The following is a 27,671-nucleotide window of genomic DNA, read 5'->3' as shown; positions in this document are numbered from 1 at the left end:
ATTGAACTTTTCATGATTTTGAGCCTTTCCGGAGCCCCTTAACATAGACAAATGTAATGTATTGCGAATACATAGAAAGAAGGATCCTTTATTGTATCATTATATGATAGCGGAACAAACACTGGTAGCAGTTACTTCTGTAAAATATCTGGGAGTATGCGTGCGGAACGATTTGAAGTGGAATGATCATATAAAATTAATTGTTGGTAAGGCGGGTACCAGGTTGAGATTCATTGGGAGAGTGCTTCGAAAATGTAGTCCATCAACAAAGGAGGTGGCTTACAAAACACTCGTTCGACCTATACTTGAGTATTGCTCATCAGTGTGGGATCTGTACCAGATCGGGTTGACGGAGGAGATAGAGAAGATCCAAAGAAGAGCGGCGCGTTTCGTCACAGGGTTATTTGGTAACCGTGATAGCGTTACGGAGATGTTTAATAAACTCAAGTGGCAGACTCTGCAAGAGAGGCGCTCTGCATCGCGGTGTAGCTTGCTCGCCAGGTTTCGAGAGGGTGCGTTTCTGGATGAGGTATCGAATATATTGCTTCCCCCTACTTATACCTCCCGAGGAGATCCCGAATGTAAAATTAGAGAGATTAGAGCGCGCACGGAGGCTTTCAGAGAGTCGTTCTTCCCGCGAACCATACGCGACTGGAACAGGAAAGGGAGGTAATGACAGTGGCACGTAAAGTGCCCTCCGCCACACACCGTTGGGTGACTTGCGGAGTATAAATGTAGATGTAGATGTAAGAGAGCTAACTGCACTGCAAAATGCTTTGCTAAAAAAGCTGACAAATCTCACAAAATTTTCTAAAAGCCTACAGTCAAACCAATTTTTTTCGTAGAAAAACAGTTCAGAAACGATGATTGATTGCTTCAGTATGACAATGCACACCGTCCTAAAGCCGAACCGCGAGGCGATTGTTTGCAGACAATGACATTCCTTAAATGGACTGTCCCGCTACTGTCCCACTCAGAGTCCCTACCTAAGCCCAATGGAACTCCTTTGGAATGAGTTCGAATGTCGACTTCGCTCCAGACTCTACCATCCAACATCACTATCTTCTCTCCTTTTTCGGCCTTGAGAAAGAATGGGCTGCCACTCCCCCAGAGACATTCCCACACATCATTGAAAATGTATCCAGCAGAATTCAAGCCGCCATACTGGTCATATTAATGTCCATTAATTAGTGTCTGGATACTTTTTGTCAGATAGTGTATCTCACAGTAAGACGCGGTGATCCTTTTCGATCGTGTTGCACACAGCCTCTGTACTTTTTGGACATCTGAACTTCATGGAAGCACGGTCACTATGAAATTCTTCAAAGGATTTGTAAAGTCTTTTCTGAGGGTGGTTATTTAGCAAAAGTTGAACGAAGCGATTCAAAGCATTACTGTTGAGTTAGGACTTTGCAAGACTCGTAAAAAAATTATTCAGCGAAAAAATTCCCATGAAATTTCCACTTATGCACAACACTGTTCCTTTAAAAGCTCACCGTAAACAAATTAGTCTGAGAATTTCGGAGCTGTCATTGTTTTAACGATAACGAATGCCCGTTTTTAAAACAATAAGATCGGTACATCTAGATATCGCCATCTAGCGAAAATTTGAAAAAATTTAGAAGACGAGCCTCTTAGTAAATAATTTTTAAAAGTGACTGGTTGCTTGATTTTTCTCCAGAAATCAAATCCAAGTTTTACATATTCCGTCATTACGAAACGATACTAAGAACAAATATAAGATTAAAAAATAAGAAACTCGAAATAAATTAAATCATTATTCCTTATTTAGACAAGGACCACGTACCATCCTTGTCCATTAAAAGTAAAAAGTGCTTCTATTATTTTTATTACGAATTCCACCAACCTTCGTTGTCCGAGACTTCGTAAAATCTTTGTGGAATACAAGATAAGAGTAAACTAAAAATATGTTCTCTCAAAGACAGAAACCTGTGTGTACGTTCCTCACTTGGCTCCCAGACTGGGGAAATTAAGGCTCAAACATATTCAACTGGATTTAAGTGCGAAGACCTTTCGGGCCATTCAAACCCGATGCTTTGGGGTGAAAGTTCTGGTACTTTTTAGCATTCTTAGATGCGTGCACACTGCTGTTGTCGCGATACGACATTTTTATTGTTGGATGAAGAGACCGAACGGTTCCCAGCAAACATTATTCTACAAGTGAGTGCATTCCTCTGAGTCCATCCCAAATGAAGCTTCAACCAGTACTCCCTCTCGAGATTCAAGCAACCAACCTCAAACAGCCCAACTTACCCTTCCATTTTGTTATTTTCTCTGTAACTAGGTCTACACTCCTACAATATTTTAGAGGGAACAACATTTTCCGTCTGGGCTGTTATTTATATTATTTAGTCACTGCGATCGCTATTTCAGCTTACAATGCCATTTTCAAGTCACAGCTGTATCAATATAAATCGGTATTACCGTAATTTATATTCTTACAGCCATCATTTGAAAATGGCATTTTTAAATAACACTCAAGGAGGAAAATGAAATTTCATATTTTGTACTGTGGCAGATCTGTTACAAAGAGTGTGTCGTCCTCGTAGACCACAATGCCAAGTATAGGGCGGACAGTAACCACACTAGTAAATCGAGGTTTCCGCCCATTTTTGCAGGTGACATGAATGGATTCTCAGTGTTGACACCTAACATGGCTCTATCTTCAACCATATTACATTCTTAACACGTTCTAGTTTTTTGAAGAGTACAAACACCTTCTTCGTCGTCTCTTGATATGTTCATATCCACATTTTCGCAGTTACTTCTGAGATGCGACGTACTACTCCAACACGAGCGACTTGGCAAGCACATCCCCACGAACAGGCAATGTGGCCCTTAATTATATCAGACAAGTAAGAAAAGAATAGATTACAGTTATTCATTTCGTCTTAATATACACTACTGGCCATTAAAATTGCTACACCACGAAGATTACGTGCTACAGACGCGAAATTTAACCGACAGGAAGAAGATGCTGTGATATGCAAATCATTAGCTTTTCAGAGCATTCACACAAGGTTGGCGCCGGTGGCGACACCTACAACGTGCTGACATGAGCAAAAAGTTTCCAAGCGATTTCTCATACATAAACAGCAGTTGACCGGCGTTGCCTGGTGAAACGTTGGTGTGATGCCTCGTGTAAGGAGGAGAAATGCGTACCGTCACGTTTCCGACTTTGATAAAGGTCGGATTGTAGCCTACCGCGATTGCCGTTAATCGTATCGCGACATTGCTGCTCGCGTTGGTCGAGATCCAATGACTGTTAGCAGAATATGGAATCGGTGGGTTCAGGAGGGTAATGAGGAACGCCGTGCTGGATCCCAACGGCCTCGTATCACTAGCAGTCGAGATGACACGCATCTTATCCGCATGGCTGTAACGGATCGTGCAGCCACGTCTCGATCCCTGAGTCAACAGATGGGGACATCTGCAAGACAACCTGCACGAACAGTTCGACGACGTTTGGAGCAGCATGGACTGTCAGCTCGGAGACAATGGCTGCGGTTTCACTTGACGCTGCATCACAGACAGGAGCGCCTGCGATGGTGTACTCAACGACGAACCTGGGTGCACGAATGGCAAAACGTCATTTTTTTGGATGAATCCGGGTTCTGTTTACAGCATCATTATGGTCGCATACGTGTTTGGCGACATCGCGGTGAACGCACACTGGAAGCGTGTATTCGTCATCGCCATACTGGCGTATCATCCGGCGTGATGGTATGGAGTGCCATTGGTTACACGTCTCTGTCACCTCTTGTTCGCACTGACGGCACTTTGAACAGTGGACGTTACATTTCAGATGTGTTACGACCCGTGGCTCTACCCTTCATTCAATCCCTGCGAAACCCTACATTTTTGCAGGATAATGCACGACCGCATGTTGCAGGTCCTGTACGGGCCTTTCTGGATACAGAAAATGTTCGACTGCTGCCCTGGCCAGCACATCCTCCAGATCTCTCACCAATTGAAAACGTCTGGTCAATGGTGGCCGAGCAACTGGCTCGTCAGAATACGCCAGTCACTACTATTGATGAACTGTGGAATCGTGTTGAAGCTGCATGGACAGCTGTACCTGTACACGCCATCCAAGCTCTGTTTGACTCAATGCCCAGGCGTATCAAGCCCGTTATTACGGCCAGAGGTGGTTGTTCTGGGTACTGATTTCTCAGGATCTATACACCCAAATTGCGTGAAAATGTAATCACATGTCAGTTCTAGTATAGTATATTTTTCCAATGAATACCCGTTTATCGTCTGCATTTCTTCTTGGTGTAGCAATTTTAATGGCCAGTAGTGTACATACTGATGTTATATGACGGCAGCGGAGTCGCGCTACGTTGCAAATACGATGCGGCAACGCGCTCAAACGGAATCTTTTAGATCGTGCCTTATAAAAAGCAAATACAAGAACTGCAGATTTATCAGTTATAGTAATTGCTATTGAAAGGTTTAAGTAAAACATAGCATGACCTATTTTGAATAATACGACACGTCAGCTGAGCACTTTGGTCAGCGTGTGAGTTTCCAAAAATTTACGGTATTCACTTCCAGGGGTCATCTACACTTCCGGTCGATTAACAGCGGATAAACAACTTAAGAACCATCCAAGTGTCGGTTTTAATTTTCTCTCTATAATCCGTAAACTATCGTAAGATGTGCACTGGAAGCTCATACTGAACCGCTATCATTTTGCCATCTTCTTAAATCACTCGCGCGAGGTTGTGCGAGAAGAACGACCTGAAGTCAGCCCGAATTGCGGTTAGAAACCGAAAACTTCCAATACCGAAACGATACAGGAATAGCTATAATGTGACACTACTCTTTACGACCGTAACACTACTACTGAAAAATGTAGGAATTTTTTAATTTATGGTGGACTGTTCAGTAGTCTGGTGCAAGCCTTGGAATTTGCATATCAAATTCGCCACATACTTAAATTGCTCCTCACTATGGATCGCGCCTATTTATCATCGATTCGCCCAAATTTAATGACATGCCTACAACTTGGCCAGAAATGCGCGTGACAGAAGTTACAGCTCCAGTTGGTCAAGCGTTTAGAAAAAAAATAATACTTTTGGCGTGGATCACGTGAGGCATGGGCCATTTTCGTTGACGTGGATTCCAGGCAGCGGTTGGTGCAGGAGAAAGAGTACAGAACGGTACGCAAGAGGCTCGTGGGATCCAGTCTCCACCCAGAAACCTTTTTTCAGTTTCCACGTTGCTCACACTGCAAACAATCCGACATTTTTCTCAATATATTCTACTTATTCATATTTTCATAAAAGGTACGAAAAGAAAATGCGAAGGAAAATTTGGGACAACAAATAAATTTCCAAGAAAGGATTGCAGTTACAGCATCCACGAGGCCTCTGCAAATAAATTTCCACGAAAGGATTGTAAAGTGTACACGATACGCTCACGTACAACATTAGGTAATTTTGTTATTCTACAGTTGATGATTTCCAAGACCTGGTGTTATACTACTCCTAAAACAAGAGAAGCAGGTGTCTTCTCGGCATCTTGCACACGTTATAAACGGTGCATTTTTACAACTACACAGTTGTTTTAAAGTTTCTGCAGAAAAACAAACTTGGTTTATTTTCATCAAAGGTCCCCTCTCATTGCACAAAAATGGTTCAAATGGCTCTGAGCACTATGGGACTTAACTTCTGAGGTCATCAGTCCCCTAGAACTTAGAACTAACTAACCTAAGGACAGCACACACATCCATGCCCGAGGCATGATTCGAACCTGCGACCGTAGCGGTCGCGCGGTTCCAGACTGTAGCGCCTAGAACCACTCGGCCACAACGGCCGGTTCTCACTGCACAGTTTGCACCAAACGACGTGTAACGCTGCTCGAAGTTCAAAATGAAACTAATGTAATATGAGGTCCTGTAGGCTTTAATTTCAATCCCTTATTGAAAATTTATTTCCAGAGTAGTCCTGGACGGATGATGTAAGCAAAATTACTCCTTGGAAATTTATTTGCCACCCCAAATTTCCCTTACGCTTCCAAGCAATTTATGACCATATTGAGAAATACAATATCATGAGCATTTCGGGATTATTTACAGTGTAAGTAACCGTAAAAACTGAAAATGAAAAAGACTCTCCGCATAGGGAATCCACCCCACGAATCTCGGATTACCGTTCTACGCCACTCGTTGCCTGGAAAGTACGCTAACATAACTGGGTCATCTATCGTCCGATCCGCGCCAAAAATACTATTTTTTTCACAAACGCTTGGTCATCTGGAGCTTCCACTTCTGTCAGTTTCAGCTCTGGCCCGGCCCTGCATACACCATTAATTTGGGATGGAATCGGTGAGGACGAGTAGGTGCAGTCCCTTGCCAGTTGCTATCACGAGACTGAATGACCAGTTCCCGTCTTTTCTATCCCAGAGAAATCCGATGTAGCCAACGACGTTAACTAGTAAAAGCAGCCTAGGGTGTCATCAATGCATGACAATGGATAGACATCTTTTTCCATGATTTTGTTCAGTCATAAGTAGTCGATGCAGAAACATCTAGTGCCATCCATCTTTTTCACAAGCACCACAGAAGATAATCAAGGAGTCTGAACGTCCAGATGCACTGGGCTGCCCATTATGGACTGGTCTGGCTGTTCCTATGCATATGCCTTTAAAGATGAGTTGTTCCTGCTCATGACAACTGGTGATCCAAAGTTCTCTTTGACCACCTGTAATGCTTACAATCATCGCTGGTATATAGATTTCTTCTGTGAGACTGAGTAGCTTTCCGCATTCAACAAAAGCTTTAAAGTTCAACCGAGCACCTAGATTGACAACTCGAGCTCGCTGATGATGGTGGGACAATGTCTTCAAAGGCAAACAACAGCCCAAAGCAAACTTTGTTATGTGTGCTTTTTGTAACAACTTCATTAACCTGGAGCTCTGATCTTCCAAAATCTATAACTGCTTGTGATGCCTGCAACAACCCGTCCAAGAATGTCTCACTGATAGTTCTTTCAACAACACATGTCCCTGTTGGCTGGACGTATTTCCCATTTGTGACCTGCAACACAATTTCTTGTGGCAGATCATTTCCTGGCCACCCCTATATGCTATATGTTTGCTGTTGTATTTGCCTAGGTTAGTTTCCAGACACAGAGGGAAGAGGTTTTTGTTTGGCCTAAAGATGAAGGGATAACCACACCCTAATTCTACGAAATCGTGGCAAGTGGAGCAGGCCAGGATTATTTTTAAAGGTGAGTAATTTCCTCTTCACATGCCAGAGAAATTCCTTTAAGTCCTGTCATGAAAGAAACATCTTACAGAAGCACTATACAGGGAAGAATGTAATCGTCAATGAATATGATTACTTCTTGTTCCTGACTGTCTGCAAAACACAAATGTTAATAATTTCATAAGTAATTTGGGAGTTCACAAAGTTGTGTGCCTTCAAACCAGAAGTGATGTTTTCATAGTGGGTTTATCGGCAAGAATTGCAAGTAGCAGCCTTTTAAGGGCAGTGTATTGAACTGTTTGTGGTGAACAGTTTCCAATCTAGTGGTCCGATCTCAAAATCTTTCCTAAAACTAGTTCTCTAGGTACAGGGCCCTCAATTATTGACTTTGGAGTTGGTGAGAAGTTTAATCCTGTAAGTTGATTGGCTACCCTTATTAAGAATGACAGTTACTGCAACAAAGCAGAGAATTAATCCAGGCTGCCAATATTCCAATTAAACATGTGAAGCATTACATCACATAATGTGTGTTGCACGCCACATGTCGCCAAGAGTGAATGGATTCTGGCCACGTGTGTGTCTTCAACCAAAGCCACAGAAGCTCTGAGACATGGATGAAAGGAATGTTTCAATGGAGTGGAGAAATTTGTTTTCACATTGCATTTGATTAATGTTCAACAAGAAATGGCTTCTATTTTGCACAAAGCTTCCACTTCACTACTGACTGTTCAAAACCATACTGTATACTACACAGTTCAATAACGTTAATGTGACCACCACCTACAGCGATCAGCCACCAGTCTACTATCGATATAAACCCATCCAGGTGATAGCAGCGTCCCCTGGCAAGGAATGGCCATACCGTTAGTCAGACACACGCATGGTGCATTTGGTTTCAGTAAGCATGCTGTCTGGGTGTAGAGTGTAGAAGGGGCGTGATCTGTCTGAGTTTGACCAAGGACAGATTGTGATGGCACGGAGGCTCGGCATGAGCATTTCAGAAACAGCACAATTTGTCGGGTATTAGAGGAATGCTGTAGTGAATGTCTTCAACACATGGCAAAACCAGGTTGAAATTACATCCAGATGTTGTGGGGTTGGGTGGCCACCCCTCATTACAGATGTCAGATGTCATAGGCTGGACAGACTGGTAAAACAGATAAGGCGGCATACTGTGGTGGAACTAACATCAGACATTAATGCTGGGCAGAGTACAAGTGTGTCTGAACACAGTGTGTACTGAACACTCCTAACGATGGGCCTTCACAACTGACAACCCATGCACATACCAATGTTAATACCCCAACATCGCCAACCACGACTCAAATGGGTACGTGGCCATCGGCACTGGACATTGGCGCAGTGGCAAAGCACAGCACGGTCTGATGAATCCGATACCTTCTTCATCATGCTGATGGGAGGGCGTGAATCCATCATCTTCCAGGAGAACAGCTCCTTGATGCCTGTTATCAGTGCCAAAGGTGGACATACCAGCAACTATTAGGTAAGTGGCCATAATGTTCTGGCTGATCAGTGTATGTTCGATGTCAACATACAATAATCTCATAGACAGGAGGTGGCAGCATTAGCAGTAGAGGGTGTATGACATGTTTCAGAGGGACGTGAAAAACAGTGCAGTCATTAAAAGCACTTGCCCGTGAAAGGGAAAGATCCCGAGTTACAGTCTCAGTCTTGCACACAGTTTTAATCTGCCAGGAAGTTTCATATCAGCACACACTCTGCTGCACTGTGAAAATTTCATTCTGGAGTGCAGTAACTGTCCTAATGCAGAATCAGACCGATTTATCTGATGTCCAAAGGGGCATTATCATTGGCTTTCAGGCCAAGGGTGTAAGCATTTCCGAAACAGCTAAGTCGGTAAACTGCCTGGGTGCTGCTGTGGTTCAAGTATTCCGTGAACGGCAAAACAGCGCTACCCAAAATGAGCAACATGGCAAGAGTGGTGTAGCATAGGCCATCGATGAGAGGGGTAAACAATGGCTGTGGAAATGTGTGCAACAAACAGATGTGCAACTGACCACCTGGGTGAACCAAGGGGGCTACTGACTGCGTCTTCTTAATGACCACTCAGAAAACACTGCTGCGTGTGGGCCTCCGCAGAAGGTGCTTGGTTCATGCACCCATGGTGACTGCTATTCATCATTGATTAAAGGTGGAATTTTCACACCAATACTGCAACTGGACGTCCAGTGAGTGGTGACAGGTGGCCTTCCCAGATAAATCATGCCTTATAGTCCATTGGATAGATGGCCGTTGGCATGTATGCCGAGGAACATTTGAAACCAAACACCCGGCCACCAGGAGGAAGCGTTATGGTCTGGGGAACGTCTTTGTGGCGTTCCCTGGGCTATCTAGTCATTCTTGAAAGCACAGTGCACCAACACAAGTATGTCCCTATCCTTGGGGACCACGTACACCCCTACATGCAATTTGCCCTTGGCACGAGGACATCCACTAGCAGGACAATTCAAGGTGTCATACAGCTCACAGTGTGCATGCATGATTCAAAGAGCACCCTGGCGGCCAAACTTCCTAGATTTAAATCCACACGAGAATCTGTGGGATCACCTCTGCCAGGCTATTGGTGAAATGGATCCTCAACCAAAAAATGTGGCACTGGAGTCAGCATGGCTTCACATCCCTGCCGGTACCTTCCAGAACCTCACTGAAGCCCTTCCTGCACATCTCGCGACGGTCCATGATGCAAAAAGTGGTTATTCATACTTCCGACAGGTGGTTACATTAATCTGACTGGACAGCATATCTTAATATTTTCCCTTGTGGATGCTGCTTTGTAATTGGGATCACCTTTAAGAGAAGCACAGCAGTATTTCAATTTAGAAGCCTGCTTCTTAAAATCTGACAATGACAGAGAAAACTTCTTAAAAGCCTTAACCAAACTTATACAAGAACTTCCATTGGAAACTAAATCCCCAAACCCATAAATGTTATTCAGCACCGTACTCCACTTTATCTGTTGGAATGAAACATAACAAACTTACTTTAAAAATTCATATACTCAAAATTATTCAGCAGACAAAGCTGACTCTTTACTTACCTTGTTCTGCAACATGCACTAAAAACACACACCTTAAAAATCTCCAATACCAATGACATCTCCATAGCAGACCAAGATATTTACTCCTCTCTCTAATACATCCAAAATATTTCAAAAGCCTTCACAATAAGCATGAGGATACAGGTAATAAATATAAATTATAAGATCTGACCCAAGCTGTTATTACTGACAGTAGCATTTGCATAAACATTTAATATACATCCACTTGAATGATGGGCGACACTAACATGATGAGTAATATTTGATACTTGTCAGTCAAATGGTGGAGTGCCAAGCTGTTTTGCTAACAGAAAGGTCTTCAGTCAAATTGGCGATGACCTTGGGGCTCAAGTAAAGCTCGAGCTCATGTGTGTGAAATTATTTGTGTAATATGGCATTCATCACCATTTATCTTGCCTGATTTTAGCTTTTTCCTTGTAAGCATCACATGTGAAGGACAAGAAGAACATGAGGCGACTGGCATTCTACATAGAAAATATGAACAACCTCCTATTCCCAACACAGTGACAGACAGCCAGTCACCTTTGGAAGATGAAGACAACAGGCAAAAATGCCGAAGAGCAGTACCCAGAAAACCTCATGTAAAGTAAACAAATTCATACTGAAATAGCAGCAGTGACAAAGGACACTCATTTATCAGAGTCAATACTAAAATATATGGTTTCCCAAAATTGCCACCAGAGGTATTAAAATGAGAAAGGCAATGGCAAACTACCTTCCAACAGCAGAAGATAATACCACAGAACGAATTACGCCTGATACTTAATTGTCTGATATCCAAGTATTTCTTGACGAACACTTTTTTTAATTCAGTTTAAATCCCTGATGATACTATGCTGGAGTACAAGGGTGCAGAATAAATGTGTATGACTACCATCACTGACCTAGTGTGATTTGGAGAAACTTCAAAGAAACTTTGGCACGATAGATTCCACAACGTGAGTAAGCTATCTCAATCATTATATTATGTTCTTCAGCTGTGAAATCTATTGTCACAATCAGTAACATGACAAACATTGAAGTTTCACATGTTACCTTCAATTTTTTATACTTCCAAATAAATCATATGGCCTGGTATGATGAAATCTCAGTTCTGAATATGTGTAAGAAAAGGGGGCTTTGTTAACAAGTCACCTTGAAATTTATTTACCTCCATAAAATTTTAACCCCTGTGCAAACTACACCCACAGCAGACATGTCATTTAGTACAACCTCGTAAAAGCTCCTATCATTCCTAACACTTTGTAAAAAAAGCTTACAAATGCAACCAACACCTAAGTTCACAAACAAAGCTTAAAAAAACAGAAAGTACAGTGGTGTGCAAATCATAAAGATGAAAGTAATTTTCACATGATGTTTCAGTGGCAAGTAACATATTTCACTAAAACTTGGACCATACATAGAAAGAACTGCTACAGCATAGTGGCAAAGGCAGCTGAAAGAAATACGCAATGAGATGAACAGAAATTATACTTTTATTCAAAGACAATAATGACACTGAAGTGGCTTCAATTCATGATGGTCCCTTGGACATTACAAACAATGGGACATGGTTCGTAATAAGGTGTGTGATCATCACAGGCAGCAATGCACGCTTTGCAACGTGCTTCCATGCTGGTCATGTGACCCAGTAAAGAGTTCTTGTGGTACGGAATTCCATTCCTCCACCAGCTTGCTCGACAACTGCTGGGTCGTTGCTGGTGTATATTGATGCTCTGCTATATGTTTCCCCAGTGCATCTCACACATGCTTGATGGTATTTAAGTTGGGGGGAATGAACAGCCTAGCCCATTCACCGAATATACTCACACTGGAAGTGTTCCTCCACTCATGCTGTTCGATGCAGTTGTCCCCTGAAAAGATGCACATGGGGAAGTAGGACAGTGTCACAATAATACTGACCAGTGAGTGTACCGTGCTCAAAGATTTGGATGTCTATATGCCCATGAAATGCTATGCCTACCCACACCATACCAAAACGAGCATGTATGAGACTGCTCCTGGGTGCATTACATGTAATTCCTCGCTGTGTGAGGGTACATCCAGCATTGTCAAACATGATCGTTTTGGTGGTCCAGGTGTTCAAGGTGCAGGGAGGCATAATGTTGCATGCGTGTTCTGACCTTCAAATCTATGAATAAGGTACACTCACTGGTCAGCGTTATCGTAACACTGTACTCCTTCCCCAAGTTCATTGTTTCAGGGGTGCATTCAGCCCCGACTTCATTTTTATGGATGACAATGCGCACAGGCGGAGGAGCTCTTGGACTGAGAGGATATTTGGCAAACGGGCTAGCCTGCTCGCTACCCAAATTTAAATCCCAATGGGTGCATGTGGGATGCATTGGGGAGACATACTGGAGCAAATCCACATGCAAATATGACAGTCCAGCAGCTGCCAACCATGCTGATGGAGAAATGGGATGTCCCGCCACAAAAAACACCTTACCAACCTCGTGGTCAGCATGGGAGCACGCTGCACAGCATGCATTGCCAACTCTGGTGTTCACACATCCTATTAAGAATGATGTCTCATCATTTATAAAGTCAAGGGACTATCATGAACTGTGGCAACCTCAGTGTAATTATTGTCTTTAAATAAAAGTGTCATTTCTATTTCTTCCAATTCTTTTCTGTACTATACTGTAGCAGTTGTTTCTATCTATGGTCCAAGTTTCATAGAGTTATGTTACTCGACAGTGATATATCATGTGAAAGTTACTTTTACCCTTAAGTTTTGCATGCCACTAGAAGTTTCTGAGTTTATAATTACAGGCAGAGCCACTGAACAGGAGCATTTTTTTTTTTTTTTTTTTTTTACCATTCCCACTAATAGGCTAGTACTCCAACCAACAGCACAGCTGCTTTTCTTATTAACCACCCCACCATCTACCATTCTAATATTAAAACTGGAAAGCACTGTAGATGAGAAGTAGTGATCCAACTCAATGCTGCAAGAACAACAGATGGATAAACACAGATCCACAGTCTCAAATAAAACAAAAAGTGATTTCAAACAAACACTTTAAAAATACAAATTTCCCCACTGATAAACAATTATCCACAGTGTTTTCATTGAACCTACAGCAATGGCTGCAGTAAATGTTGGTTAATGGAACACAACAAATACTTTCACAAGCCAATTATATGAAAGTCCCTATTTTGCTCACAAGAAGATTCACACAACCATGCATAACAGTAAGTGCATGTTGTGTTCTGATATTTTAAATGGGAAAATTTCTGAAAACAAAGAAACTGCATTTTTCCACTTGAAAATAAACTGTAATTTGTAAAAATGGCAGTAATATAACCTGGCTCAAATGGCTGTGGGCACTATGCGACAACTTCTGAGGTCATCAGTCGCCTAGAACTTAGAACTACTTAAACCTAACTAACCTAAGGACATCACACACATCCATGCCCAAGGCAGGATTCGAACCTGCGACCGGAGCGGTCGCTCGGCTCCAGACTGTAGCGCCTAGAACCGCACAGCCACCCGGCCGGCTATAACCTGGCACAGAAGACAATAACACCTATATTTTATGTTCATACTATAATACACAAAAGACTCCTAGACTAATTGTAGTGTCGGCAGACTTGCCAACACTACGCACACTAATTGAAAGAGGCGGCCAAGATGCACGCGCTAACTCACGAAGGATGGAGTGAGGTCTGAAACAGGAGACTTAATGAATGTGATAAAGAAAATACGTATCTTTGGAATATACTTAACTTTTAATACATCCTTGAATACATCGTTCTTGATGAGACATCTGGAGATTGTGGCGATACAAGTGACTCTTTATATACAAGCTATTTAAGGCTAATGGCGCCTTGCTAAGTCGTAGCCATTAACTTAGCTGAAGGCTGTTCTAACTGTCTCTCGGCAAATGAGAGAAATGGCTTCGTCCGTATAGTCGCTAGCAACGTCGTCGTACAACTGGGGCGAGTTCTCGTACGTCTCTCGAGACCTGCCGTGTGGTGGCACTCGGTCTGCGATCACACAGTGGCGACACGCGGGTCCGACATGTACTAATGGACCGCGGCCGATTTAAGCTACCACCTAGCAAGTGTGGTGTCTGGCAGTGACACCACACTAATTATCAGCTCATATTGAGCAAAATACTCAGGCATATTGGGTATAACAGTTTTTAACAAACTTAAACCTCAAGCTCAGTAGTTTATCTCAAATGACTAAATCAAAATAACAGAAGAGGAATAACACTGGAATGAATTAGAGAACTGTATGTACTCACTGTGCAGAAAAGCACACCACGCGAGGCACTCCTAAATGTTTTGAAAACTTCTGTTCTTTCCTGTAACAAATCAATGTTTTAAAACAAAATATTATAATTGGTATCACACAGTGCTCTTCTTTTACATTACATAAAGGGCACATACCTGCTGAGACATATGTCCATGCAGCCGGAAAACATCAATATCTGCAAGGGCTCCTTCTTCTTCATCTTGTTTGACAACAAGAGGTGTTTTAAGTTTCTTCTTTTTCTTCAATGAGTTTGATTCACTCTCTTCATCTGATATGTCATCCTCAGATGATATATTACCAATGGCAGCTGAAGTATCATTCAGAACTACTGAGAATATGTCTGTATGGAAGTCCACCATATCTTGTGTTCCACAGAACACTATGATCTTCCTTTCTTCACTGAACTGCAAGAGAACATATTTATTCAGATTAAATAATGCTACAAAAATAAGAAAAATCAATAATATACACCAGCAAAATTATTTTCATACTATCTGTCAATGATTTAAATTATGGGTGTATTATCTCCCCACCTTTTCTGGAAATGCTGTTGGCACAAGACAGAACATTCAGTCCAGTGATTAGCCTTCTTTCAACAAACAGAGTACAGCAGCATGATATACATTAGACTGCGAGGAATTGGAGCATGTAAGCCACTTAGTCATCATTTTTCAGTGCAACTAAATTGAATCACCAGCAAAATCATTATCAAGCCAGACACAACTAAGAAATATTTCCAGTAGTACAATACAGCTCTCCAGATTCCTCTCAGATATCACAATCTCATACAATGGCACAAACACTGATTTACTGTGTTCAAGAAAGCAACTGAATTGAGCAAGTTCTGATTCAAACAAATTTGGTCAAAATAGGCAGACATAAGAACCCATTTTACATTAGTGTCACATATCAATCTATTTGACATATTATGTGATTTAATAATTATGTTTCTTTCATTTACTACATTAGTTTAAATATTCTGTCAGTTACAGTTTCAATGGGATGATAGCAATTTGCGCTAATAAAATGAGGGTTTGAAAAGTGTACCACACACTTACATAACTCCACATTTTTAAATTTAATGTAAATGTAAAGCTGAATATGTACATGGAGCAGAATCTATTGAGTCATGAGCTGAGTCTTAGTCTCTAGCTTTAAGGCTAAACATTTCAAGATCAGAGATTCCTTGAAGAAAGAATATGGCAGAGAATAATTTGTGTGGCTCGTGAATGACAAACTCTCCCCTTGGAAGAAGTAGGTAGTATTGTAATAAATTAACAGTGTAACACAGCTGAGCTTTGACAGAAATATGTAGCATCTACAGAAAGTTCTCAAGCACAGATTATGTATATGAGCCAATCTGCAATCAAACAGTGTCACTTTCATTTGAAGGACTGTCCTCTTCCCAAGTGAGCTACCTGTACACAACTCACAGCATGCCCTCAGTTTCAATCTGCAACCAAGTCTTCTTCTCCTAGCCAAACTATACAGTTATTAATAGCAGACCATCACTCCAGTTTGGGTTGTGAACTGAATCAGCATAGTTATGTCAATATCACTGGTTTCTTGAGACAAAGGTTAAGGTTCGGGAAAAATTTCATATCACTGTATTGCCAAGCGAAAGCTTTATTCTGGTTCTATACAAACTAATAAAAAGACATTTAACTACCCCTGTAGTGCCACCCATGGTAGCACAATGTTTTCTGAATAAAAGCCTATAGGACACAGACTAGAAGTCAAATTTTAACTCATTACAATGAGAGCGTTGCTCATGGTACCCCAAAACTCGTGTATTGACTTGAATTTGACACATTTATATACCAATAACTTCTTTAAGCAGCTGAAGTCTGCTCACAGCAAACTATACACAAATAATGCCTTCATTATGTACAGGTATATAGCCAAGACTATGCTGGATTTACATACACTACATACACCTTTTTCAGTTCTCATTAGTGATGACACTACCACTAACAAACCTGTCCTCAACAGAGCAATCTCTAAGCATATGCCTTTTGAATCATGGAAAAAAGTTCTTACATGTGAATAAATAAAAACTGACTTGGATTGACACAGATAGCTAGGAAAAACAAATTCAGAGCATTAGGACTGGCATCATTTCCTGGGAAACAGTTTTTTTTGTCATATACCTAATTAACAACTTTTTGAGTCCTATACACAGAAACAAACAAATTTTTTAAGCTTAAACAAACAAGTGAAGTCATATCATGAAACATAACAGACACAGAACAATAAAGTTCATATAAATAAATAGAAGTAAGACTAATTTCCACTGTTCCAATGGATGAAAGTTCCGATCAAGAACCTAAAGTTAAAGTCTGGGGGGGGGGGGGGGGGGTTAGTGACATTAAGCAAGGCCATGAGGCCATGCTAAACAGAAGATAAAAGATAATAGTCAGTAGAAAGAAAATGATCAACAGCAGAAAGCCAAAGAGTACAATGTCCTACCAGATTTAAATGTTCATGTCTTATTGATAACAGATACTAAGTGCCTACCTTGTAAATGACTGTATTTCACTGAATTCAAATAAACAATTAGTGAGATATTTCGTTGAAAGGCATGGTACATCAAAATTTTACATTCTAGTTTGAAGGTTCAACAGATTTCTCCCAGAAATTTAACTGACATATGACAACATGTGACTTGCAACAATCTACTTTCCCATGTAGTCCCAAAATAGATTAATTAATTAATTAATTAATTAAATACATGACAGAAAAATAGGCAAATGAGTTAATATAACTTGGAACTGCAGCCATAAACTTTCAAGCTGTGTTTTTACGCCCAGAAGCAACTGAGCAAACACACATCATAAATATGGTCAAAATACCCATTTTTCTTTATGTACAAAAACAAGTATCATGTCTCTTGAATAAAAAATTTAAAAGCCAATGAAGAATAAAATCTTATTTGTCAAAATGTTTGGGACTGTCACTATTGAGTATATCAAATACAGAAATAACATTGGTATCACAGTTATTTTTAACAACCATTCGCCAACTTGAGATATGTGCAAATCAAAATAATAACATGCAACTTGAGTTAGAATTCTACAACTTGCAACAGTACACATTGTGAACTGAATTCATAAACCATGGAGGCTACTTACAAACTATGTAAAGAGAAAATCTTATACAAGAAGACTTGCCTGACATTTGCAGACAATGAATGCAATGAGACTGACAAGGCGAAGTTTTGCTGGTGTCATCATAAAGTACTGAGACAAAGTTGAAGGCAGGGTGATATCTGTATCCTTCTTTACTTCAGTTCCACCTTCTTCAGCAGTCTCAATGTATGTCGGATCTCTTAGAGCAAGATTAGAAAGATTTTTAACAGCTGGTGTAAGTGTTGCAGAGAGGAGTACACTCTGACGAAGAATGCTACCATATCCAGCACCATAACACAATTCATATTCTTTCCGGTGATCATCCAACAACTGCAGCAAGCTGTAAAAATCATTCCATTTAGAATTCATGTGCACAGTATCCTAAAGATGAAATACATCGCGTGTAGATCTTTCCATGAGCTAGTGCAATTTATTTTTTTAAAGATCTGTTTGAGTATGACAATGTCAATTAACATTAGTTCCAGAACCTACCATCACAGTGGTAGGCTACATTCAAACATGTAACAGTATGTGAATATTTACACAACCACAAGCTTTAAACACAATAAATACAGTTGTTACAAAATTCCAAGGTACTTTTGAGTTGCAACATATTCTGCTAGCCCCATAAATCAAAGGCAGCAATGGTTACAGACAAAACTTTCAGCACCGTGTGCCTAGCCCTTTCCTACGCACAGCGTCAATCCTCAAGTAAGCCGGTTAACTTCTGCAGCACCAGTCAGCATATATAACCTCTGTTCCATAAATTTCTATTCGTTATTCTGTAAACCATACCTATCCATATTTCTTATCAAACTTTTCTATAACTAACAAAAACTACTAAATGACAAAGGATTATGCCTCAAACTGAAGCAGCACATTATGATCTCCAATCCAAAGACAAATGTCTCATCTTGTGGCCTATAAATAAACCATGTACCCACTAGTTTCTGCATATCCTGGTCTAAACTGATGGCATCAACAAAAGTCATTGTTATTAGGCTTGCATGACTACTCTAATGCTAAAACATTATTAATCCCTAATGTGTGTTTCTCTTTGTCTTCCATACATTTGCTTACATTCAACATTAAAGATAGGCCTACTTCCCAGAATGACTGAAAATGTCTAGAACACAAAACAGATGACAGTACATAAAATATTTAACGTCGTCGTGTAAGAAATGAAACCTGGGATTTCTATCACTCACTTCATTTCTTGTCTACAAAATTATAAAGTAGTAATATTATTTAAATGATAATTTTTGCAGCCGCAGGAATATTTTACCAAACTGAAATAGAGGGATGGCAAAATACTGCAACTAAGAATGTTTAAGAGAATGGATGATCTCTTTAATTTTCATGTGACATGTAAGGGAAATAAAATTTTAATAATAATTACAAGAATTCTTATTTGCTGACAGAAAATGAAAGTTTCATTTTAATGTGCACAGTCAATGAAATTATGATATTTTACAATACCCTAGCAGAAAATGGAAAGATCAAACAACATGGTGAAGAAAACACCATGTTTACATGTGCAGTGATAGAGTGAGGAATGAAAGTGTCAATAAGCTCAAACAAATATGTTCATTGTGATACAAGGGGCCATAGCTGATAATGGCTTTACAACCTGTGGTGCCTGTTGAAGGAAGCCTGAACAGTGAAGGATACATTTGTAGCATTAGTACACCTGTTCTTTTACTATCTCTTACATCAGGGAGATGTGTTCCTCCAGCAAGACAATGCAGGTGCACACTAATGTCATGCTCCTCAAATTGCTTCTTGATACATTTGTTAACTCCCTGGCCAGCATGGACACTATTTCTTCTCCATCAAGCACGTGTGACACATGATGGGACAGCATCTGGTACAATCAGCATTACTGGCGATATCCACAGACCAGCTGGCACAACACATGGAAATAGTGTGGAATACCTTTCTCCCAAGATAACATGTGGTACCTCTATGGCTGTACCTATGCACAACTGAAGGGCTGTAGTTAAAGGAAACTACAAACTAAAATTGTCAAAGTCAATATGCCTAAGATAGGTGACTATGATCATAAAGAGTGCACAATTTGAACAGCATGTGAACACAGTTTTAATTAAATAAGGTCACTGCTTCAGCATTTTAATTCAATCTGTTATTCACAATTTTATGTGTAGGAAAAATATGTCAACTACTGTATGAAACCAAAAGGACAGAAGTGGCTTTGTGATTAATTTGCTAACCAAGTAGTCTTCATTCCACCAAAATCAACAACAAAATATAAAATTGCCAAGGTAGAAATCTCACTTTCACAAATCACTGATTGTACATGACAACCGGGAAAAAACTAAAAGGCAAGGAGACAGGATGTGTAATTTTTGTACAGCCCTGATACTGATATTCTGAGATCTTATGAACATACGAAAGTAATGATGAAATACTGTCAATTGTGTGAGGCACCTGAATTATTTATTATTTTAACGTGCAGGCAAACTTCTGATTCCAGATATCTGGTACATAATCCAATGAAGCCCTATGCAGCCAACCGAGGAGTTGGTAGAACAAACAAGGGTGGTTTCAATGAGAGTGGGAGCACTCTTGTGGCTATCCCAAAGCAAATTTGTATGTCAGTCTGGTGATTCAACCTGTTGTTCTCCCATTCATGCACAGCATTCCTGTGGGTGTTTTCCAACACGATAACTCTCACCCACATACCACTGTTGTAAACCAACAGGCTCTACAGAATGTTGACATGTTGCCTTGACCTTTTCAATCCCCAGATCTGCCTCCAATCGAGCACATATCAAACATCACTGAACGACAACTCCATCATCATCCACAACCAGCATTATCTGTCCCTGTATTGACCAACCAAGTGCAACAGGCATGGAACAACAGGCATCCCACAAACTGAAATCCAGCATCTGCAGAACACAATGCATGTATGTTTGCATTTAACATTCTGGTCGTTACATTGGTTAATAATGCAATGGCTTATCTTGCACTTACATTAACCTGTCACTGTGCCATTTTAATCACTTAAATATGCTACCTACACAAAGGTATCCCTGAAATTCCATTACTCTTCATTAATATTTTTTGGCGTTGCAATTTTTTTTTCCATCACTGTATATTAATAGCCCGCCCTCATCTTTTAGAAAGCAGAAAACTGTGGTTGTCTTCAGCTGTTCAGTATGATCTCTCATGCGTGATTATTACGGTGTCCCTTTATTCAACACATTGGTTATAGCCTTGCGCGAACTGAATTGTCTGTGTATGGGTTTGGCTATTCTGTCTTCTGCAGTTTTCTTTTAACAGTTCGTTCTAATAATGTCTCATTTCTTCAACTCTCTCATCTCTCTTGGGTTGAAGTCTGCTGCTTTCTTTCTTCTTGTTGTTATGATGTGCTTAATTTCTATAACAACATGTTAATATTCCCTCTGGAACAGATATTTTAACTTCATTGAAGGTATATGTGTGTCAGATTGGCCATCCTTTCACAGAATGTATGTCTGGGTCAAATGTTTACACTATGTTGATATGTGCCAGTTTCTTTAGTTTCCAATCCTGTTTCCGTTGCCCTCTTTCAATTAGACCTCTCAAGTGGGGCTTCATTTTCTCTGTCATTTAACTCTTTTTTTAGACCTGAATCTTTTCTGGAGGAAGGAAATTTTTTTATTTATGTGGTAATGCTTTTAAGTGATTTTTTTAAATGATTTCAGATGCAAGATTTATTCAAAAATATGTACCGTTTTTCAAAACATACTTTTTACACTTGGCTTCATTTTTTGGACTTAAATCATTAATTACAAAATATTTTCTATCGTAATAAACAGTAAAATGATCATTCAATAATTACCATTCAAAATAACAATAACAATATTCAGTTATACAGAAATATAGCGAAACAACCCAATCCATGTATTCTGTTGGTCATAAGCTTTTGCACATTGCTACACTGACTTGCTAATGTCTTCATAATGATGCCCAACTCTACATTAATTCTTTTTTGAGGCTGCAATTCTTTTTTTCTTCAATGTATTTTAATAGCCTCCTCTCCCCCCCCCCCTTACCCTCTTTTAGCAAGAAGAAAATTATATTGTGTGTCTTCACCTGTTCAGTATGATCTCTTATGCCTGATTATTAAGTTGGCAGTACTTGCACATGATGAAAAGGTTAACATTCAAAATTGTTTATCTCAGGTTTCCACTGGGAAAAAATACTTCTGGCACAGCTAGGGCACAGTAAGAGTTAATGTACGTAACTGTTGCCAGAAGAGCTGACAGGTTTAATTACATGGGACAGACTTTTCAAAAAATGCTTAATTGAAGGTGTGTTCTGTATGTTTCGTTGAGAAAGTGTGATTATTTCTTCTCCTAGATAAAAGAACAGTCATCAGATCTCTTTGCTGGGCCATGCAAAGTCAACTCTTTTCTTTGTATGCTGAGCTGGATATGTGTAATTCCTATAAGATGCACCATGTTAACCACAGTATCTGTGATTGAACAGAGCTTAACATCCGCTCATCAGAGTTTACACCTTTCAGCTGTTGTTAACAGCAGCAACAACTGTCATGTAAGTAGCAAATCACATCACAGCTAGCTGCAATCTGAGCCAAATTACACTCCAGTTAGTTAAGACAGCAGATACTTGCAACCACCTGTGAAAATCAAAACTGTGTTCAGGAGATCTACTGTGTACACTTCTTTTATGAAAGAGATGCTGCAGTTTAAAATGGGCCATATGAAATAGAAGCTTTGATGCATTTCATCAGTTACTGACAATAACAATCCATTACAAGTTTGTTTGCATGGCCATCCTCCACAGTAAGCACAGAAATATTTGTTTTGTAAATAAAACCACCTTTTCCTGCTGCGCTGTAATTTATTTCTCCCAGACGCGTTTTGCATTTTTTTCCTCTAAAGCATCTTAAGTGGGATGTTTGCTTGCATCTGTATTTCCTCTCATCTGGTCTGGAGGTCTAACTACAACTTCATTTCCAAAACATAAGCATATTTTTATACTCCAAACTTTTTGTTCACTATGTTCACCATGTTTACTCTTATTTTCATGGTGCACTATTACTCTTTTGCCACCAGTTATAGATATTTGTTCGAAAACTGCGCTTTTAAAGATATAAATATCGTGAGTTCATTATGTGTATCCTCCAGATGAGAGGAAACGCAGATGCCAATAAACTATCCCACTGAGAATGTCTTAGAATAAAAAAGTGAAATGCACCTGGGAGAAATAAATTTCAGCTCAGCAAGTAAAAGCAGTTTTATTTACAAAGAAACAATTAATTACATTTATATGGAAAGACATTTTTCACAAACATGCAGAATTTCCTGAGACAATTCCACACTATTAGATGATAAGAGCTGAAGCCACTTTCAATGAAATGGAAGAAAGCAGAGATCATGGAAAGCTCTGTGCAGGAAAATAAAACCATAGGAAATATGAGAAATTTGTTGCAGCCAATGATAATTAAGCAAACACACAGAAAAGTAAGAGAAAAATTAATAAACAGTACAAAATAAACATTTAGTCTAAAAACAACAAAATAATGAATGCTTAATGCTGCAATGTAGTAAAGAGTAGGGCCTATAGTGTGCTGAACATTAAGTAAGTTTGATGACATGCAATAAAGCTTGTCATGAGGACAGAGGAAGTGTAAACCTCACAAACCAAATTTGTTGTGAAACTTTGAGCGATTCTGGTGTGCTACTCCACGATTCAAACTGGAAGCTTTGCATATATCTGGTATGTGAAAGACTACAGCTCCACATTTGCCAGGGGATTTAGCACAAAGCTTTAATATACTATAAAATTTCATTACCGTGGTATAGAATTGGATGCCACTGAAACTGTTTTGATATATGTCAAAGTACTCCAAAAGGTCCCTGGCACTTACGAATACTCAAATGTGAAAAAAATCTTAAATGTTTATTTTATAAGAGTAGTTATATTCCTGAATGTGCACCTGTTCCATTACACTACAGGTCACACGACAATATTTGACTAACACGACCGGTAATGAAAATTAAAGCATTTTCTTGAAGGATTTGTGGTGGTGGTTTATACATACCTCAAAGGTAAAATGTAGACATATGCCAAAAGAAAACCTCTGTGAATAGAAGCAGCAGAAGGTGAAATGTTAAACTGATGAATGGAAACTTGTGAAATTACATTAAAAAATTGGTAAACAAATGTGACAATACTGTTTACTGGTAAAGCAGCAGCACATCAGGAAAAGTAATGAAAAGCAAGAGAACAAGTAGATAAACAAAATGGTTATTGTGGATGTCTGAATAAACAAATGAAAGTCCAATGCTTCATAATTGCAGGTGACTACAGAGACTGGATACCAGAAAGAACAGAGATATAGTCTACTCCATCAATAAGATAGAAAATCGAAGAAGACAAGGAAACAAACGAACTGACACCATTACAAAAAACAAAGTTAAATTCACAATGGTGGTGGTTAGTGTTTAACGTCCCGTCGACAACGAGGTCATTAGAGATGGAGCGCAAGCTCAGGTTAGGGAAGGATTGGGAAGGAAATCGGCCGTGTCCTTTCAAAGGAACAATCCCGGCATTTGCCTGAAAGGATTTAGGGAAATCACGGAAAACCTAAATCAGGATGGCCGGAGACGGGATTGAACCGTCGTCGTCCTGAATACGAGTCTAGTGTGCGCCACCTCGCTCGGTGCTTAAATTCACAAAAAGGCACATTAAAACGACAGATAAGAGGATGGAATAGAAGAAGGTTATCAATTGAAAGAGTGAACCATCAGAAGGAGAAAAGAGAAAACCTACATGAAGAAATAAAAGTACATTAATCAAGTGCAAGTCAGCAGTGATAATGACAAAGTTTCCAAAAAAAAAAAAAAAAAAATAAATAAAAAAAAAAAAAAACAGCCATTTCACATTTTCACGAAGCATTACAGGTCTAACGAACGACTTCATGACTAATCTGTCATGAGATAGGAATATCACTCAGTGAGTAGGTCTATGTTTCCTGTCTCTGAAATCTGAGTTACTCATCAGCTACATAATTTTCATAGTCCAATAAATGTTATTTTTGAGTTATGGATTACTGAAGAGATACACTGAACTCAGCAACTGGTGTAGCAACATGGAATCAAAAGTAAAACAATTTCAAGACTAATCAGTCACTCACGCATTAATGTCACGTTCATAGCCCAGTTCAAACAGTCTGTCTGCTTCATCTACAACCAGCCATGAGGTACGATCAAACCTCAGGGCACGAGTTTTGTTAGCATGATCTAAAAGTCGCCCAGGTGTGCCCACCAATATAGTTATTCCTTTTCTTAGCCGTGCTTTCTCCGATTTCCGCTTTTCGCCACCCATCAGGCATCCGGGTACTATCCATGTGAATGGCTGTCCAATAAAAAATAACAGTTTTATTAAAACAGTTCTTATTTAATGATAAGAATACCGAAGCAAACAAGAAAGCACGTGTAGAACCACAACTGTGCACATTAATAACATATAACAAGTATGTGAGTGAACAAGTATCAAATATTTACTTACTTTAAGAAGTTTGACGAATACTTCGTAAGTCTGTAGAGCCAATTCCCTGGTTGGCACGATAATGAGGGCATGGACACCATCCTTTCGTGACAGCTTTGGTCTTATTTTTTGCAAAGCTTCAATTATAGGCACTGCATATGCTAAAGTTTTGCCACTACCTGTCTGTGATCTAACTAAAACATCCACACCTGATAATATGGTTGGTATTGCCAGCTTCTGAACCATAGTTAACTTATTTATATTCATATTTTGGTTCAAGTTAGAGACCTAAAAATCACAAATTCATATTACAATCAATTAAGGTCATTTATAAACATGGTTGCTACAAACCTCAGAAGAAAACTTACAGTAAAAGGATGAATAGGCAACGCTTTAAATTCCTCCGTAGAAAATAAAATTTCCTTCACTGGTTCTGTGGGCTGTTTCTCCAACATCCTTGCTCGAAATTGGCTTTCTTTTGTGTCCTGCTCGATTCCATTCTCAGGAAAGTCATCTCTATTCTTGGCATCATTAGATTTCTTTGTCTTAAAACGTTCTGTGGCATGAGGTATGGAACTGGTAGATTTCTCATACTGAATATGTGCAGATTCTTGTTCATCCAGGTGTGTATCACTAACAGTTTCCCTATTGAAACCTTCAACTTTGGAAAATTTTCTCTTGTGCTTAACAGCTTTCTTTACCATACCTTTGTTGGAAAGCGCAGAAGGTACTGTTAAACGTGTCTTCCCAACCTGAAAATAATTAACGGAATCCAGTTGCGGTAAAATTCTACGCAGGAACAACTTTCGTCGTGGAAAATTACAATAATGTCAGCATGTGACTCATGTTCGTAATATAACTAACAATATTTAGAAATGAATCTGAAAAGAAACTTTTACGTTATTACCTTCGATATGTTGTCGACATCAGAAGAAAAACTTCCAACATTTATCGAAATGCTCTCATTAAAATCCATTTTACACCAAAACTCGGGTAAATTTTTGTCACACAGCGAATAATACACGACAAACAGCACCTTAAGAGCAGTATCTTACTACGCACATCAAAACGTAAACATCAGTGTCTGCTATTACACACTTCATTTGTAAACACACGTGCTCCCTTCGCTAAACCAAAGATAATATGAAAGATGCTCCAAACTTAGCAGTCAGCAGCAGTTTCTTAGCGTTCCAGATAACTACTTCACCCCTGTACACGTACGTACCGATTAGGGAAACAACGACTCTCCGCCGACAAATTCAACAGATTTAAAGTATGTATATGATGCATATTTTTACAAGTCATATTGAAAAAACCTACATTTGATCCATACAACTGAACTGACATATACTAACCGAAAGTCCGTGTTTATACCGAACAACACTGGTTTTCTTAGTATTCCCACAGTCTAACACAACTGTCAGTACACTCACTGTTGTTACCGTTTGACAGACAGAACGACACTAGCGCTCCAAGCGGCGAGGAAGTTGAACTTCACACGTGTCGTAAGCATAATGTTTGTTTTGAATCCGTTTCCTACGTAATTCACGAAATATTTGAGTTATTTTCTTGCCTCCAAGGATTTGTGTAGTATGAGAAGGCATATATGTTTCTAAAATGATTATAAAATAAGCGCAAGTATGGTCAAAAACCATGAATCGAGTGGCAAGCTACCACACATTCCTGAAGAAACACTTGTGACGTTGGATAGAATTGCAGCTTGCCACGTTGATATCAAAAGAATATAAACACACAGATTCACACGTAAGCTCATTTATCGTTCGGTGGGGCTACTGTGTTTGTCATTGTCGCCTATTGCCACAAGTACTACATTCATATTTATATTATTCTAAGTGGGACAAGCAACTGCCAAATAGTGGGAGAACTATGTTGAAAACATTATAACGAGCTGAATATATTACATTTCTAGCAAAACCAAATATTTCATTAATTTTCAAACAATGTCAGTGAACAAGGTGCTAACAAAATAATCTTATCACACGAAAGAAGCAAGAAAAATTAAGTGACTAACAACAGAAGTTAATGAAATACATACCAAACATTACGCTTTTGTAAGACACAAATAACCGCACTTAATCTAACCACTTCATCGTCAAAGCAGGTCTGTGTTGACGATTCACACGAATCTGGCACTGATACAAGGACAGTTGAACTGGCTGCTTCTGTGTCATAGGACTGTTTTACAGCTTTAAATGGATTGTCGAATCTTTGTGGCAGTTTCCTCTTCATCGTCAGTTGAGGTGGTTTATTTGGGATGTCAAACAGTGTGGGTACTGCATTCCACACGAGTTTATTATTGTCTGCGTTCATGAACTGGTTTTGTTCGAAATGTAGCGAACAAAACCTAATATTATTATACAGGTAAACTGGTCTTCTTGTCTGCTAATAACTAGCTAT

The 27,671-nt window shown here is 39.6% G+C and overlaps 1 protein-coding gene across 2 annotated transcripts in view; it reads right to left on the bottom strand.

Moving 5' to 3' along the window:
* Positions 1-26,638, bottom strand: part of LOC126248229 (probable ATP-dependent RNA helicase DDX31) — a 259,925-nt gene extending 233,287 nt beyond the window's left edge. For both annotated transcript variants that reach the window (XR_007545432.1, XM_049949055.1), the window contains exons 1-7: positions 26,161-26,638; positions 25,622-26,005; positions 25,275-25,541; positions 24,901-25,121; positions 17,772-18,069; positions 14,736-15,005; positions 14,591-14,650 (exon numbers count right to left, since the gene is read on the bottom strand). Coding sequence is in view for 1 of the 2 variants with exons in the window: in XM_049949055.1 (XP_049805012.1) it covers positions 14,591-14,650; positions 14,736-15,005; positions 17,772-18,069; positions 24,901-25,121; positions 25,275-25,541; positions 25,622-26,005; positions 26,161-26,229 (1,569 nt within the window). In the remaining variant the exon portion in view is untranslated. The remainder of the gene's footprint in view (positions 1-14,590; positions 14,651-14,735; positions 15,006-17,771; positions 18,070-24,900; positions 25,122-25,274; positions 25,542-25,621; positions 26,006-26,160) is intronic.
* Positions 26,639-27,671: the final 1,033 nt, after the last annotated feature.

Source organism: Schistocerca nitens, chromosome 3 (assembly GCF_023898315.1).
Source record: "Schistocerca nitens isolate TAMUIC-IGC-003100 chromosome 3, iqSchNite1.1, whole genome shotgun sequence".
Classification (NCBI taxonomy): Eukaryota; Metazoa; Arthropoda; class Insecta; order Orthoptera; family Acrididae; genus Schistocerca; species Schistocerca nitens.
The sequence above is the reverse complement of the archived record's forward strand: the minus strand, read 5'-3'. Positions and strand labels throughout refer to the sequence as shown.